Genomic DNA, 17,935 nt, shown 5'->3' with positions numbered 1-17,935 from the left:
TACATTAGATCTTGATGCCAGTGCAACATGGCCAGAATTTTAAATACAGAGGTCAAAGCACTAAGTCCCCAATATGTGGTTTAAAATAATCTGTACTGCAGTCTATTTGCAGATTACTTTAAACCATAATCAGCATTGTTATTCCACCATTTTGCATTTTGCAATTTTTGCACTGGTTTGCTTATAATCGTTTCTGTCTGAAATTTAGATAAATTTGTTTTCTCACCTAAATCATAATCCAGAAAAAAGCATATTTACTTACACAGTTTGTGGAAAAGTTTCTTTTCAGCCATGGCTCCATGGATGGAAGTGTCTGTATCAGTTGGCCAATGTCACACTTTGAACCAGACCTAAATATATAATCAACTATTAAATGGATTGCCAAGAAATGTTGCACATTCCAGAGAAGAGGAACTGTGTTGACCGTGGTAATCCCCTGACTTTTTCTCATGCCAGATTTTAACTCCTCATCATACCTCAGCATGTATTGGTTGGACTACAAAAATTTTGGTGATCTCCTTAGTTTTTCCTTTTTGTTTTTTAGTAACTGTCTATCTATCTCAGATAGATTACCATGAAATTTGCTACACACATTGATGCAACCCACTGGATGAACTGCGATAACTTTTCATCTGGCACCCTAAACTTTAAATTGTCCAATAAGTTGATTTATGATCAAATGCCTTCAAAAAATACTGGCATTCCCATCAGCATCAGCTGTACTTTGTGTTCAGAACAAATAAGTATATGTTAATAGAACTTAGCATTAGCACAAAGTTAAGTGCCATGGCTGTGGATGCAAAACGTTAGCATGCTGACATTCAGAGCTAAACTGTTGATGACGGAAGACGTTATAGTCAACCTGTTAAACATTAGCACTCTAATTGTGAGCATGTTTGCATGCTACGATGTAGAACTAAAATGGTAAACATGGAAGGCATTATACCTGACATAATGCCTTGTCATTGTGAGCCTGTAAGCCTGCAGACATTAGCATTAGCACAAAGTTTAGTGCCATGGTCTTATACGCTAAGTGCCGTTAGCAGCATGGAGACATGAATTGTTGAACATGGAAGGCATTAAACCTGTTAGACATTAGCTTTGTCATTGCAAGCATGTAAGCCTGCTCACATTAGCATTAGCACAGAGTGTTGGCTGTAAACTCTAAATCTTGTTTGTTGTTGTCTGGATTTAATATTCATACAACATGCACCTCAAAATTTCCCTTCTTTCTCCATCCTTACTCCTCTCTGCCTTCTTCCCCTAAATGATGATGCATCAGTGAACTAACAAGGTTACTCAGCTCATTGCTGGGGGTACATGAAGGAAAAGTCAATTATGACACACTGTTTTGCTATTCCATTAAAGCATCAGTAGCTTCTTCTTCTTCTTCTTCTCCTCTGGGCTCAAGCTAAGGTGTACTGTGGTGACAGCTGTGTTTGAGCCTCCTCGCTCCGGGGTCAGGAGGTCAGACTTGGGATATTGGTGAGTCTAAAAGCCTTCAGTCCCCATGTCTGTTGACACGCTTCATTGAATAAATGCCCCATCATCCTTCCCGAAACGCCTCTCTTTACAGGATTAGGCTCTGACAAACATCTCTTTATTCTGTGGCTGAGGCTCCACCGCCCCCGCCATCACCTAAAACGTTCTGTAATGTTTGATGGGATGAGCTCAGAGGATGTGTCCGTCACAGGCCTGGAGACCAATGCCTTCCTTCCCAGCTGTTACCTTGCCGCTTATATCCAATGGCGGTGGGTCCAGGTGCTACTGTACATCCCACAAGTCACCCCCCACATTTAAAACCCTGCATCTGGGGCTCCGCTCCCCCATAAGGAAACGTATCACTTCACTGAGGACTGTATCACTGCTGGATGGCGCAAAAGAGACAACTGTGACAAAAAGGGACAGTGAAGCCACAAAAATGTCAAAATATTAAGCCAAGGACTTTTTAAGCTTTCCCAAAGAGCACTTCAAAGGTAAGTGCACCTTTTCTTAACTGTAATAGCAGGATGGAGTTATAAAAATGTGTATAATTTTGAGGAATTTTATATAAATTGGTTTAAGTTTATGTGGACTGTTTATTCACTCAATTTATTTTCGAGTCTTCTATGTAATATTGAGAAATTTAGAATTGATATTATGATGTTTGGAAATTATGAAAACAAAAAAAACCTTGCATGCAAACTTTTTACAGGAATTTTAAGCACAATAATTAAAGGAGGACCATGGAGACACTACTGCTGACTCTGTTTGGACTGCAGACAGTGATGGGATTGGGGTGAGTATGATAAAGACCGGGATTAAGCACATTTCATAGGCAGTACGCTACGGGCATGGAGACGAGGAAGGTGGGAAAGATGAAATGTGCTAACAGGCATGAGCAACATTCACCTGTCTGAGTACAAACTGTACAGATTGCATGTAAACAACACAACAGCCGTAGTTAAGGCCATGATAAAATCTTACTAAAATAAAGCTTCTCCAAGCACAAATGCTTATTTATCTCACTAACCCTGTGACCAACTCAGTTTAAGAAAGTTTTGCACCCTTTGTATTAAAGGTGAAGTGGTTAATGTTGGTATTCTAATTATCTGATGTGAGTACATGAACGGATGTATTATCATAGATTTGTGTCTATGAGTGGTGGAATTTAACAAAGTACATGCTCTCAAGAACTGCACTTTAGTACAGTCTTGGAGTACTTGTATTTTACTTTAATATTTCTATTCTATTTCTATTCATTTATACTTCTACTCCACTCCATTTTAGGGAGCCAGTATTGTCATTTTAATCCACTATTTTATTTCACAAGTTAACTTAGCAGATTCAGATTATAATACAAAACATAAATCAACTAATAAATTATGGTATATTACTATAAATTAAGCTATATAAGCTACACATTAATCAGTGATGCTTACACATTAATGCATCAGTAACTATAATACAATTAAATAATACACGTTTCTCTAAAATGGACCATTCTGCATGGTGAGCATTTTGCTCTTGGTAATTTAAGCACATTTTACTGATAATATAATTTTTTCTGAATGCAGGAGTTTTACTTGTAACAGACACTTTATACAGTAAAGGATTCTTAATACTACTTACAACTCCTTGCTATTATTTTATTAGAATACAAATTATAGTAAAAACAAATTCACTTTCCAGGTTTCCAAGAAGGTTGGTTTCTGTGTATCAGTAAAGGACTTGTTTATGTGTTACATGCCATAATATTACATAAGAACATGTTTACTGATGATACCATTTTTTTCATAGTAAAGGAACCAGATTGCAGCTTATTTTAAGTATACTGAGTAACTATTTATGACTGCCATACGTTGCTGACTATCTTTGTCTGTTGCTATCTTCATATGTGTTTTATAATGAGGATCTTTATACAAGAAGAAAGTAGGAGGCCTTGAAATTCAGGATATTAAACTAAACTTTAAGCAATTACCTTTGTGCAAAACAATATACTTGTGTATTGTGCTCCAGACACTGGTGCGAACACACGGTGGAGGAGAGAGTGGAGCGAGTCCTGTCCCCGCGTCTGCAGCTTGAAGTGAGCTGCTCTGAGGTGTATCAGTACAACACCCAGGGCTGGAGGCTGGATGTGGACAGGATGCGCATCAAGCACGGAGGCGATGACGGCATCGCACTGTACTACAAACAACAGGGCCCCAAGGCATCCTGTTTCTTGTATAAGTAAGTGAAAAAAATGCATCTGACTAAGTGCTGACTAAGATTAAAGCATGCAAGGGAATAAATTACAAAATAATATTTGTGTACATGCTATACTTTCCCTCTGATGATCTGAATACCTCACTAGATTTGTTGCTAGTCACTTCAAACTTAACGTAAAACATTGACTGGACACAGACAGACAACAGTATTTAAGTCTTTTGGTCAAAATTATTGCTTGGGTCAATTCAGTAGTCCCTTGATATTGATAAGGACATGTCCCTTGCCAGTTCTACAGATTCTAATGGTTGTTCATCTGACAAACTTATGGAAAGGATCCCTACAGTGATAGAGCTTTTTGTTAAAGAGTATGATCCTTTTTGTTCAACCAGAAACAGTCACTAGGCCTGTATTGCTCTCTTCAGTGAGACCAGACTCATACTTGCCCAAAAGGAAAAGCCTGTAGTTCAGCGGCCAGAAGAGCAGTTATCAGTTTCATTGACTTTTCACCTGATGTGTCTGCCAATCTCAGACCCCCAGAGATGGAGAGCCAGATGGTGAACAAGACAGTGAAGGCGTGCTGTGAAGGCTGGGGTGGACCACGCTGCTCTGAGGGTGAGGACAAGAGACCAACAAATCAGATCCATGCACAGTGTTTGTGGATCATCATGCTTATTTTACATGTGAAATGAAACACACAGGTCACGGGTGCTATATTCACACTGTACAGTCCATGAAAACAATACTTTTTCACTGTTTTACAGAATTGAAAATTTTCTGTATATAAAAAACTAATTTTCCAAATTCTTTTAAAAGATTTAAAGACACAAACTATACCATACCATCATGACCATACTCACATTTTAACCCCTGTTCTACATCTTTACTTCCTTCATCTTTTTTTCTAACCTCACCTCTCTGTCGTCTTCCTCCCAGGTGTGGGTGTGCGTGGCCAGTGTTTCTCTACGTGGAGTTGTGAGGAGTTCCCTGGAGTTCATAACTCCTCCTTGATGCAGATGGAGCAGTGCTGCAGCAGCCTGTGGGGGCTGAGCTGGAGGAACGCCTCCGACCAGACCTGCTTGTCCTGCACCTACACTCTCCTCCCAGGTCAGAGAACAGGCAGCACACGTGTGCATATAGACATAGTGGACCAATGAATGAATTCCCTTTTTTTTTCTCTAACGCTGGGTTGCTTGATTAAATCCTGGTTTAACTAAATTATGTTGCATCAAACATTAAACTATCTTAAAATTAAATTTGATTAAATTAAAATTTCTCTTTAAACCTTTAGTTTTTACTCTAAACCTGGGTTAAATTTAAATTTGTTGCATCAAAACTTTAAATTCAAATTTAAAATGTGAGGTTTTTGAAGTTAATACGATGTACTGAGCAAAATATAAAGTTAAGTACAAGGACAAATCAACCCGAGTTTTATGATGTATCTTTTCTTTGTTTCAGTCCAGTTGATCTGTTAAAACAGATGCTGTCAGTTGCTGTTATTGTGCTTGTTCATTTCTAAATTTCATTTCTTTTAATTGCTCATTGATCCATTAATTTGGCTAACAAGTTTTTCTCAAATGAGGAGGAGCTGTCATGACTAAGTTAACTAGGCTCACTTTTTAGCTAGCTAGCAAACATTACATCACCATTTTTTAAATTTCTTAGGTAGCTAGTTAACAATGTAATGTTTAATTAACTTTTTAGCTGGTGTTTATGCAAAGTAATGTTTTTACTTTTTAGTGTTTTGCTAACATTTTGCTCGCTAAAACAATGAATACAGACCAGCTGAAAGTAAGAAAACAGTACCACTCCTTCTTATACCAACAGCACTCAGTTGTTTTTTAAAAAAATACATTAATTTGGGCAAGAACTCATCTCCATATTGATTACCTGAAAAGAAGAGAATATACTTTATTGTTCACCCTTTGCATGAAAAAGGCAGAAATGTATTAAATTTACTGCACTGGGATTAGCTTTTAACTGCAACAGAGCTCTGCCTAATTTTAAATCTGGATTTGCTAAACTGATTAGAACTAATCATAAATTAAACACCCACCCACCCAGTTTAAATCTCTCTATTAATAATATTCTTCAGTGCACTGAGAAGTCTGCAGCTGCTTCTGGATTTGAGAGATAAATGACACACAGTGGCTCTCCCTCCTCTCCAGACTCCCAGTCCTCCCCTCTGGTCCGTAGCGGTCTGCTGGGCAGCGTCAGGGTGCCTCAGAGCTCGGCCACCTGCATGTCCTGGGGTGGAGCCCACTACCGCACTTTTGACAGGAAGCACTTCCACTTCCAGGGCAGCTGCACCTACCTGCTGGCCTCGTCGACTGATGGCACCTGGGCGGTCTACATCAGTACAGTGTGTGACGGGAGAGGAGACTGCAGTAAGGTGTGAAATATGGCACATAAACATGGACTTAATGAAGCAGTATTATTAGTGACATATTCTTGTCCCACCACTATAACCATAGCAGCAGTGGTTGATGGTAATAACACTGTGAAGCTTATCTTCTTGATAGAAAAGCAGCAGTGATGGAACTGTCTGCTTAGAACTTGTCCTATAGGTTGGTATGTACATGTTAATGTGTCTGTGGCCCTCTGCTTCCAGGCTCTGAGGATGATGCTGGGTCTAGATTTGGTTTCAATTCATCACAGGAACTTGACGTTGAACAACCTCCCTGTTCCAAATGGACAACCACTCTTTCAAAATGGTAAATTATTTTTAACTGCCAATAAAGTTCGTCTTTAGTTCCATTTCTTGTCTGATATCTTTAATATAAGACAAGGTTAGAATAAGAGAAAATCTCCTTTATACTCTTGTTACATCATGATGCATGTGTACCTCTCTGAACCAACTGAAACAGGTGTGCTTAAATGAAAGAAATATATTTTACAAAATATTTTAGTTCTTATGAAATTGCTTTTTAAAGTGGCAGTCTTAAAGATTTGAGTCCTGGTTGATTTAGTGACACCTGTTTTTACTTGTGGAAACAATGTGGTTTAATACTGTAGGTCACAGAATCCTTTGGGAAGCGAGACACACTTGTCATTTTAATAAAAAAGTCAGGAAATAATTGGCCTTTTTCCATCTATTCTGTGAGCACCCATGAACTGATATTATCATATGTCTTTAGACAGAGGTGAAAGGAGTTGGTTACCTTACTGAGAAGATAGAGGTGTGCAGCCTGTCGCCTGCAGCTCACTGTGGCTGCTCCTCCTTGTTTAAATACTTCCCGACATCTGCTGTCAACAAATGCCGAAAATGACAGTTATGTAGTTTTGCAGACATATTTTTGATGAATGATAGCAGTGAGTGTGAAGCTCACTGACAAACACATGAAATTTCCTGAGTTAAATGTTTTTAATGTGAAACTGCAGTGATAGGAAATGTCCAGTTTGCATTAGCAATCTCAGAATCCATCAGCTATCATCTGACAACGATTTAGCATTCTGCGTTCATATCCAGATCTTTGTTTATACAGATTACATCAGCAATTTTCTATGCAAGACTATATATGTGAAATACAGCATGTTTCATGTGAATTGATGGATGTACATACTGGGTGATGGCTTGCTTTTCCTCCTCAAGGAATATGATTCACTGTGAAGATGAAATGCTGTTGATCGACAACATAAAGTGCCACAAAGTAGAAAATGAAATTTTGTTTTTGGTCTCCTCTCCTGACAGGAGTGAGTGTTCGTTGGCTCGGGGACTTTGTGTTTGTGGAGAGCGGCCTGGGAGTAAGAGTGAAGTTTGACCTGGCCAACACGGTCTATCTGACAGTGACTGCCGACCACCTGGCAGCTACCAGGGGGCTCTGTGGGGTCTACAACAACAACGCTGATGGTGAGGAAAGTACAGTAGATGTAAACACATACACACTGTAGATACCCATTTTGTACATGACATTCCTGTCTACTCTTTAACTGTATTTGTTCAACTTTGTTGACCTTGTTCTTGGCTGTTGTGTTTATTCTATTCTTTGTATGTGTACACATCCTTGGCCACTAAAGCTGACTTTGCACATATTTCCTGTGCTTTAGTAACCTATTTGTGTCTTGATTGTGCCATAGATGATTTCACCACAATGGATGGAACTGTGTCTCAATACGCCGCCAGCTTTGGCAACTCATGGAAAGTTCCTGACCAGCAGAATGAAGTACTGCACTGAAAGCATTGAGTATTTCATTTTTTGCAACATTTTAACTTTTTCTTCTTTATGAGAGCCATGAGATATTTGTGCTCTTTGACTTCGCAGTGAATGCTTGTAATATTTTAGCAGCTATTTGTGGTGTGAAAGCATTGTTCTGTGCGTGTAAAATAAGTGCATTTATGATCTCTTTGTCCCACGTTTTCCTCAGGGGTGCAGCGATGCAGCTGAGCTTGGTCACAGCTGTGACGTCTCAGGAGACCCTGCACTACGCAGGCAGGCAGAGTCAGTGTGTCACCGACTGCTGGAAAAGCCCTTCACACACTGCCACCACCGGGTCAGACACCCCTGATAAGCGTCATACTCACACGGCATTACTGATGTTCAAATACTGAAATCTCTTTCGCAATATCTTTGGAATGAATGAAAGAGCGCAATAAAATTCTAGTTAATAATTTGTGAATTAAGCAACTTGGTATTGCGCCAAAGCATGTCCCCACTGGTCCACTGTGACAGTGGCACATTTTGCCCCACCTGGTGTTAAAAAAGCACACACAGTAAAGAATATGCAATGTCCAGTTAGACTGACAGTCACAGTTTGGCTAGTGTTCTACTATACTTATACTCAACTTGCTTTGCTCAGAGGCCACTTTTGCAAAATGACAGGGGTCCAGTTAATAAACAAATATTAATAAAAACGTCTTGTATCAGATGTTTCAGTAAACCTTAAAATGCCCATAACTTATCTTTATTTGAAGTTCTTTACTTACAAATTAGCAGACTTAACTAAATGAATTTGGTGCATGTATTGACAGATAATCCAAACATTACTGCATTTAATAACGACAACAGCTACATTTTAGCTTTGTATCATTAAACATAGCTGGAACCTCTTCCATCATACAATCACTGAATTGTTGAAATGATTCATAAACCTAAACCACAAACATAACCTGCTCCCATCAGAGATGAACAGCTAATTTAATCTCTTCTAGCATGAAAAACACATTAATGGGATCAGAGGTGTCTTAATTTCTGTGTAACTTTTGCTCCTCTCCAGGTAATAGCTGCCTTCCCCTGCAGAGCTCACAGTCTGATCCTACTGTACTTTGCTATCACACGAAGATCAGTCTTCTCTGTGACTAACAGCCTCATTTACCCCATCATACAAAAAAAAAAAAAACATATCTGCCTCTCCTTCCTGGGAAAAACAGTGTGAATCCATTTATTTTCATTGTGAACCTGTTCTGTTTAAATTTGCTCACAAAGATTCATTCATACACTGTTTTCCTCGCAGTAAGCATAATCAATTGATTATAGCCACTGTACATTTCTGACTTTGTAGACTTTGGATTAGTTGTTTCAAATGTATTTTTGCACGCTATGTGATGCAGGTTTACTGTCGAATAACTCAGAAGTGACAAGTTTGTTTCTCTGTGTCTCTCAGTTGGAGCCAGCTGCGTACATAGACACCTGTCTCTACCTGTACTGTAGCCTGCCACCCAAAGAGAGGGATTCGGCGGTGTGTGACACCCTGGCCAGCTATGCCCGAGAGTGTGCCCAGCAACACGTAATCTTTATGTGGAGGACAGACACCCTATGCGGTAATGAAATATAATGATTTAGCATCCTCTTGAGGAAAGGGGAAGCTAAGGGCCAACGCAACAATGTGGTCAAAAGAGGCAATTCAACATATTCACATGGAGGCTGGATTACATGATATTTCAGAATTAAGTCTTACCCATAATATTATCTAACACTGCCAAACTAATGTCATCTAGGAAGTGGCTGAATGCTGTTGTTAGCTGTTGCATTATGCTGTTTTGGGTTGAATATGGCAAAATGCTCCTCCAGATTTTCACTATCCATTATCTTTTTAGTTTCAGATCAATCAGGAAGTGATGAAATGATAACAACTTGTCAGATTCTCTACAATTATATGACTTGTGACTTGGAACACAGCAATATGACATTTTAGCTTCCCACTCTGAGTGTGACATCAGAGCAAAATGGCAGCTGTGTAACCAGCAATGTCATCCCTCAGCAGGAGTGTAATGCTCGACACTAAAATGTGCAAAACACCAGCATTGTCCCTAACTCTGTTTCTGCATCTTTTGTCTTTCCAGGTCGTGTTTGTCCCAGAGGCCAGGTGTTTTCAGACTGTGTGTCCTCCTGTCCCCCCAGCTGTGTGTCTCCCCAACCAGCAGGGCCTGCTGCAGCCATGGGACAGTGCAGGGAGGAGTGCGTGGGGGGCTGCGAGTGTCCGCCGGGCCTCTACCTTCACCAGGGACACTGTCTAAAACGAGACGATTGTCCTTGTTTTCATCGCAGACGCACCTACCAGTCAGGGGAGAGGATACAGCAGAGATGCAACACCTGGTATGGGGAAACAGTGTGTCTCTATTTTCCCCTATATTTTCCCCTCACCCATTCCCATGATTCTCTTTCTGATTCTACATCCTTCTTTCTACTTTTTCACTCTCAAACCTCCCAGTGTGTGCAGAGCAGGGCAGTGGCAGTGCACTGGGGAGAAGTGCGCAGCCCAGTGCAGCCTGATGGGGGCGCTACAGGTGACCACCTTTGACAAAAAGAGGTATTCACTACAGGGAGGAGACTGTCCCTTCACTGCTGTAGAGGTGAGATTCACCAAATCCAACAATGCACAAAGTTAAATACACTGCGAGATGCATTTGTGTGCGTGGCCACTTCTCCTTTTTACTGATGCTCTGTGCGTGTTCAGGACTTTGTTGACAGGAAGCTGGTGGTGAATGTGCGCTGTGGGGAATGCACAGCAGGAGGAGGAGGTGGAGGAGGCCTGGGTTGTCTCACGGAGATGTCCGTCACAGCGCTCCGCACCACAGTCATCATCACAGATACTGGTGAGTCAGTTGTACACTCTGACCTGACTACTTATGCCTGTTAGTACTGCAGAGGTATCATTTTTCACTTTGACAGTGGGGACAGTGAACATGAAGACACATTATTGTCTAGAACATAGTTTCTCAAAATAGCATAGTTGATGACTGACACTTGGGTGACAATAGCATCTACCAGAACTTATATGGTATGTAAGGACTGATTTAAAAAATGGAGTGTGTATTTACACCTGGTTGACAATAGTCAAACAGCAGCTATTTGACTATTTACACCCAGCCCTCTAGTTTAGCTGTGAATAGCAAATAAGTCTCTGTAAAGTGGTAGGATGTAATAGATGAATGGGTTAAACACAGCACTCTTTTGGGAGACTAGGATTTGATTGTCAATCTAGGAGACTGGGATTTGAGTCTGGTATGAAACTAGAGGGGAGTTTCTCCATTCTGTTATTATTATTTTCAGTTTTAACTGACAGTTTGGTTAGGTTTAGGCAACAAAACTACTTGGTCAGATTGAGGATAAGATCATGGCTTGTCTCTGCATTGCAGGTCTAAACAGCCACATTGGCTATTCATGCCTCGGATGCAAATGGCATTGCTGGCTATGAACACCTCGGTGCTTGTCTCTGCCATGCCACGCTATATACACCGAGTTGTAAATAGCTACATGAGCTATTTCACCACCGGTGAAAATAGCATAGCTGGTGGTTGACATCTGGGTGTTAATAGCACCTGCATTGAAGAAAAAGTGTCTATTGCACCTGGGTGACAATAGACACAGAGATATTTACACACAGCCCCCTAGTTTAGCTATAATGAGTGACAAAGTCTCTGTAGAGAATGGGAGGGTATTGCCTGATGAATTATTTAAACACAGTGCTCTATCACAGGATACTAAGGTTTGAGTCAGGCCTGAGTCAGGGATGACTTTAAAAAATGTAGACTTAGTTGACTTATTATTTTCAGTTTTGTTTTGGTTTTTATATAATTATTATAATATATTTTCAGTTGCAGTTTGGTTTGGTTTAGATAAAAAAAATTTACTTGATTAGGTTTAGGAAATATCAGTTTGTCTCTGCCATGTCAATGTGACTATTTACACCACACACACACAGGTGTAAATAGCATAGTTGTTTACTATGACTCAACAAGGTTCAGCTCTTCTGAAAAACAAATCGAATAGCTATAGGTTGCAGGACTGGAAAGGACTTCTAAATGTACCCTGTCTATTGTGGGAGCACTTTATTTTGAATGTGTTCACTGCCTTCTCATTGATTATGGTTGGTATCGTTGCTTCCAGGTACAGTGACATTGAATGGCCAGAGGGAGCCGTTGCCAGTGGTGACGGGGGACCTGGTTGTGCGTAGGGCCTCCTCTTCATTTCTCCTAATCCAGACATTTGGAGCCCAGCTGTTGTGGCACCTCGATGGACCTTTAGCCCTCATCACGCTGCAACCTGGCTTTGCAAACAAGGTTAACCTCACGCTTCGTATATTTCTTTCACTTATGCCTCAAACAAAATTTGAAGTATAGAACTTCCAGAACTTCTGAACTTTCCAGACATGGTTCACTGTATTTAACTACAGCAGAGGGATGAATGGCCATAAATTGAAACTCTATGTTCAAACAAAAGTGTTCTGTTGTCTGAGCTGTACTTTTAAATGATGTATTCTAGGTGCGTGGCCTGTGTGGAACGCTGACCTGGAACCAGCACGATGACTTTACCACCCCAGAGGGAGACGTGGAGAACAGTGTGTCATCCTTTGCAGGGAAATTCACGACAGAGCACTGCACTTTACCTAGAGGAGCTCTCCCTGACCCCTGCACCACGTACACCCAGAGGAGACAGTACGCAGAAACAGTGTGCTCTATCATACACAGCCCCGTCTTTCAGGTAGTTTGCATGGAGTGAGGAGGAGGGGGTTCATCTTTGTCTGTCTCTGTTATTCACACATAGACATCCCTGTCTGATTTTGTAGGCGTGTCATGACGTGCTGGAGAGAGAGCCGTATTTCCGTCTCTGTATGTCAGAGGTTTGTGGCTGCACTCCACAGAGGGCCTGTCACTGCACCATCCTCACTGCCTATGCCCAGCACTGCGCTCAGGAGGGTGTCAACGTCCACTGGCGCAATCAGACCTTCTGCCGTAAGTGGGGGGGCACTGGCTACTTTGCTCTTTCAGGATGTCCATTAGTGATTACCACAGTAATATGGTGTTCGTAGAAATGTCCAAAGTAATTGACCCTTCCTAAGTGCCACCCATTTTGGAACCTTGGTCAACTCTCTTCTGTCCTATTTCCTGTTTTTATGCTATATGCAAGGCTCCTCTGTGTTGAAAAGAAAACCACATTTTAAAGACAGTTAAAAGATGTTGCATCAATGTAGTTAGCTAGTGTAGTAAAGCACAAGGTAACAAGTCAAGCCTGACAAGTCCAAAGTCAATTCCCAAGTCCATTTTTATGACAAGCTGTAACGTAACACTGAGTTTCCAGACTCATTGATTCATGGAATTTCTTAGCTATTAAGCTAATGTTAGCTACGCTTTAGCTTGCTAAATATGTTCAAATATTGCAAATTCAAATATTGAATGAACATTTTGGATGCTATTTGTTTTTTGTTGACCACTGCATAGTTTTTGTATGAAACAAAGTGAGCTATTTTTTTCAAAGTTGAGTAATGTAGCATTAGGACATGTTTTTTTCCTGCAACTTGATTGGATCCTGTCAGATTGGTTTGAATAAAGTGGATCTGGGGAACTAAGAGAATAGCATTTATGTTAGGTAATTCAGGAAATGAATGGAAATTAACTGATTTGGGGATTCACATTTTTTAACCTCAAGTACAGGTAAAGTCACAAGTCAGGTGGAGTCATCAAATTTGTAACTTGAGTCTGACTTTAGTCCAAATCATGTGACTCAAGTCTACACCCCTGGTTTTAACATTAAAAGCAAAACCAAGCTATTTTGCAATTTTCAAAACCTTTCACCCTCTGCTGTCTCCCCAGCCGTCCAGTGTTCGGGGGGTCAGGTCTATCAGGACTGTGGTCGTGCCTGTGGGGGCTCCTGCTCAGAGGGCTGGAACTGCAATGACAGTGATGGTGGAATGGGTCTGAGGACATGTGTTCCAGGTTGCCAGTGCCCACCGGGACTCGTGCAGGACCACCAGGGCCAGTGTGTCCCCATCACTATGTGCCCCTGTGTGCAAGGAGACAAGATGTACCAGCCAGGGGCTGTGATTCAGAACAACTGCAACACCTGGTATGTAGCAGGGAAAGTGGCTGAGATTTCACAATTATGTTCAAATCAGGTGTATAACTGCTATGTATTTTGACACTATGTCTAGGTTTCATTGAATGAGGTTTAGCTGGAAATATAATCTTTGTCCCATCAAGTAATAAAAAGGTCACACAAAAATAAATATAAAACAACTGAATGTTTTCTAGTTGCTACTAAAAGTCCCTTATATGACTCTTAATGGCAGAATGTTAAATATTAACATTGCTGCACAGATACAGCACTGTCGTAACAAGGACATCAGACATATTAAACCCATCAGAAGGAAAGATGGAGGTACAGGTTAATTCAGTACAAACTCTTACTGACCCAAATGCATAGATGATATCTTACAGCACATCATAAAAACAGACCTCTCTTTTATGGCTGCTTTTATCATGTGGTAGTTATGATAAAGAATCACAGGGTGTAAGCATATTTCCCACATTGTTTGCAGAGCGCCGCTTTGATACAGCTACAATGTTGGCACAGTTTCACGAGCATGGCTCTCGTATTGTTGAGTGAGCCTTGATCCCATGAGGTGACTAAATCTACTCAGATCAAGCGCTGGTACAGTCTTAAAGTATTATTGGAGATCCAGTATAGTGAGAATTACTACACAAACACTGTCAAACTTGCTTATGACGTACCCGTGTAACCAGTGGCATGACACTGACAAAGTACATTTACTTGGGTACTGTATTTAAGTGCATTTTTTGAGTATCTGTTCTTTACTTGAGTATTTTTTGGAAATGTATGACTTTTGCTCCACTACATTTCAAAGACAAATATTGTACTTTTGACTCCACTACATTTCTAGGAAGGTTTGTCATTACTCTTTACTGTTAGACTAAGCACAGCTTCAAAGTCAGCTGTTGCTGTTTTTTCTTTTCTAAAATGCAACTGGCTACACGCTGTGTTCCTCACAGAAGGAAACCATTCACAGTACTCGCTGTCAACTGGGATTGATGTAAATGCAGGTGCTCTGTAACAAGAACAAATAAGCTCTCCCTCTTTCATTCAAACAAAACTCAGTAATGGTGACGGCAGGAGAAAGACATAATTAAATCTCAAGATGTTATTATAATTATAAAAAGATAAATAATTCCAGGTAGGTCTTTCATATTGGATTGTTTTTATCAGAGTGAAAAATATCACATAATTAATGTATATACTGCCTCTGAAGACAGAAAGAAATCTCACTTATTTAACAGACTTGGAGAAATCTAATTTCATGCAGTGATTTTAATACAGTTACATCAGAAAATGACAACAGCTGTCCTTTTTGTGTTTGATTGCATGTCTATGCTGAAGTTTTTATAAGTGTTTCTATAGGCTTTGTGTAGCAGAGAAGTTCTACAAGCAGGTCATCAGGTGGTTTCAGAGAGTTACAAGGTTCTCTGAATGCACTGTGAAATCAATACAACAATGTACTGATATTAATTTGTACTTTTCAATACTTAAACATTTTTAAAAACAAGTACTTTAGTACTTTAACTTGAGTAAAATTTTGACTGAGCAACTTTCACTTGTAGTTGAGAAATATTTGACCAGGAGTATCTAAACAACAACATCCATGTTTGCCCTCTGGTTTTTCTCTTCTTTCATCACTCTGCAAAGAGGAAAAGTTACACCAGTGGTTACCTGTGTTTGTCCACTGATCACTGTAATCCTTCCTCTCAATGCCAACTTTCTTTACTATCAGGAACATGAGAGACATTTCTTGGACACTTTTTAGGTTTTACCAGCATAGGCTCCACCACAGTCCTAGGTGCTGCAGCCTACTCTATTGCTACAATTGCTCCCCCACTTCAGCCTTGGCAAAGTGATGCTAGTTGACATAAAGCACATCACTACAGGTACACCAGGGATGGAAAAATCACCACACACGCCAGATTTAAAAATTCTGATATACTGCAAAATACAGTGAAATACACCTGGTGGCTTTATCTGCATTGCGTGAATTCATTTGGAAAGGGCTTGTATGTAACAGACATTCATTAATATGGAAAAGTCCTGCACTCCAGCTTTAAAGCCGCTATGTTGCACTTCTTAGCTTAACCTTTATTCAAAGAAATTTCCGCATGGCAATGAGTGTAATGTGTCTTTGAATGACTGAAATTGGAAACTGTACATGTATATGAGAGTGTGTTATCTCCGGTGAGTCTCTGGTGGTGCAAGAGCTCTGATGAAATCAACCTATGTTCCTGCTCCCTGACACAGGATAGGTTGATTTCATTGCATCTCTTCACTACGTAACCACAGCGATCGTCACTCCATGGGTCTGAGTCATCTGTTAACGACTGAGTCAGAGCAGTCACAGTAGAACTAGAAAGGTACTGATTAATTTATTCATCCCTGATTTTATTACACGTGTATGTCTGTGTCTGCGCATTGTCCGTTCTGTACGTGACTCATTCTCATGGTGTTGTAACTGCTGACACGCGTCTCAGCACTGACCACTGACCTGATTAACTGCCGTGATGAAAGGTGAAATTGAAATTTGGATTGTATAATTATTACACTGATATAAAACATGATGGACAGTACATCCATTCATCTTGTCTGACAACCCTTGGCTGCTGATTGCAGCGACACTTCAATGGACAATTTTCTTGTTGCGTCATTACCTTTTACAGCTACTGTTTGGAGTTTAGTAACTTTAAAGTGAAACTTTATTGATATATATCAGCAGAGATGCTCAGGGCATTTTTGCACAATGGAGCTCTAGATTTCTATAACTGCTTGCTTCCAGCTGATTGCAGTTATTGCACTTTGTTTCAATATACAAAGCATGACTGATGCTGAAACATAATAATTAATTACAAGCTTTAAATAAACTTTAAAGACAGAGTTGAGATTATTTGAAGTGTTAAGCGATTAAGCGATGTCTTGTTGTGGACAGGATCATTAGCAAAACGTATTTTAGCCACTTTAAAATAGGCTTATCTAAAAAAATCAATATCAGTTTAAATCTATGCTATATTTAGAATATTTTCACTGCTTTACCTTACCATTGAACAGCCTTTTCTGATGGGAAACCACTATTACAGTACATAAGACAAATAGTGCTCTCTCCAAAGCAACCAAACTCCATTGGCAAAATCAGTAATTTTACCTTGCAGAATTCAAGAGTTATTGGGCTATCACTGTCTCAATAGGTTAGTTAGTTTGTGTTATTGTGTGACTTTGGCTAATCCAAACTAGCCTTTTAAAACACACAATAACACAAGCTAACAGATTGAAGCAGCAGCAGACCAGCAACTCCTGTATTCTGCAGGGTGAAATGACTGATTTTGCCAGTGGAGTTTGGTTGGTTTAGAGAGAGCAATGTTTGGCTGCCTGACAGCAAAGTAAAGAGGTTAAAATATTCTAAATATAGAATATACTGAAAAGGAAGGTTCACCCAAAAATGAAAATTTAGTCATTATCGATTCACCCCCCTGATTGAGGGTGGGGTTTAGATTTATGCTGCTGGAGTTTCACAGGAAAACAGGGTTGCAGAATCTCCCAAAAGTGAATGGTGACCACCACCACACCACACACACCCATTTGAACTGAGTGTGTGGTGTAACAATGTATGTGCGCAAGTGAACGACATGTGGTGGCTTAAGGAAACTTGGTTTATACCAGATGATTAATATGGAGGCATTTCATGGGTGTTTTTGAGTTGTTTTTCTATTTGAAAACTGCTTACCATTCATTTACAATGGGAGATTCTGCAACACTGTTTTCCTGTGAAACTCCAGGAGTGTTTAGTGGACTAAAAAAACTAAACCCGACCTTCAATTGACATGAGGCTAAGTAGATAATGACTGAATTTTCATTTTTGGGTGAACTATCCCTTTAAACCAATACTGAGTTATTTTAGGTGGCGAAAATATGTTTTGCTGCTGACCCCATCCACAGCAATTCATTGCCCTTCATTCCCAGCCTGAAATGATAAATTCATT

General features: G+C 40.1%; 1 protein-coding gene across 1 annotated transcript in view; it reads left to right on the top strand.

The window, feature by feature from the left end:
• The first annotated feature begins 1,838 nt into the window (after nucleotides 1–1,838).
• The window catches only part of sspo (SCO-spondin), a 94,659-nt gene continuing 78,562 nt past the window's right edge, over nucleotides 1,839–17,935 (top strand). Inside the window, exons 1-18 of the mRNA XM_084746892.1 lie at nucleotides 1,839–1,976; nucleotides 2,195–2,278; nucleotides 3,499–3,708; nucleotides 4,217–4,299; nucleotides 4,621–4,791; nucleotides 5,853–6,076; nucleotides 6,296–6,398; nucleotides 7,376–7,534; nucleotides 7,762–7,847; nucleotides 8,050–8,175; nucleotides 9,286–9,442; nucleotides 9,965–10,217; nucleotides 10,333–10,474; nucleotides 10,579–10,717; nucleotides 12,012–12,184; nucleotides 12,387–12,605; nucleotides 12,691–12,856; nucleotides 13,715–13,967. Of these exons, the coding sequence (XP_084603018.1) occupies nucleotides 2,226–2,278; nucleotides 3,499–3,708; nucleotides 4,217–4,299; nucleotides 4,621–4,791; nucleotides 5,853–6,076; nucleotides 6,296–6,398; nucleotides 7,376–7,534; nucleotides 7,762–7,847; nucleotides 8,050–8,175; nucleotides 9,286–9,442; nucleotides 9,965–10,217; nucleotides 10,333–10,474; nucleotides 10,579–10,717; nucleotides 12,012–12,184; nucleotides 12,387–12,605; nucleotides 12,691–12,856; nucleotides 13,715–13,967 (2,717 nt within the window). The 5' untranslated portion in view covers nucleotides 1,839–1,976; nucleotides 2,195–2,225. The remainder of the gene's footprint in view (nucleotides 1,977–2,194; nucleotides 2,279–3,498; nucleotides 3,709–4,216; nucleotides 4,300–4,620; nucleotides 4,792–5,852; nucleotides 6,077–6,295; nucleotides 6,399–7,375; nucleotides 7,535–7,761; nucleotides 7,848–8,049; nucleotides 8,176–9,285; nucleotides 9,443–9,964; nucleotides 10,218–10,332; nucleotides 10,475–10,578; nucleotides 10,718–12,011; nucleotides 12,185–12,386; nucleotides 12,606–12,690; nucleotides 12,857–13,714; nucleotides 13,968–17,935) is intronic.

This window comes from Lutjanus erythropterus, chromosome 21 (assembly GCF_056507025.1).
Source record: "Lutjanus erythropterus isolate fLutEry1 chromosome 21, fLutEry1.hap2, whole genome shotgun sequence".
In the NCBI taxonomy this organism is placed as follows: domain Eukaryota; kingdom Metazoa; phylum Chordata; class Actinopteri; order Lutjaniformes; family Lutjanidae; genus Lutjanus; species Lutjanus erythropterus.
This window is presented reverse-complemented; position numbering and strand designations above follow the sequence as displayed.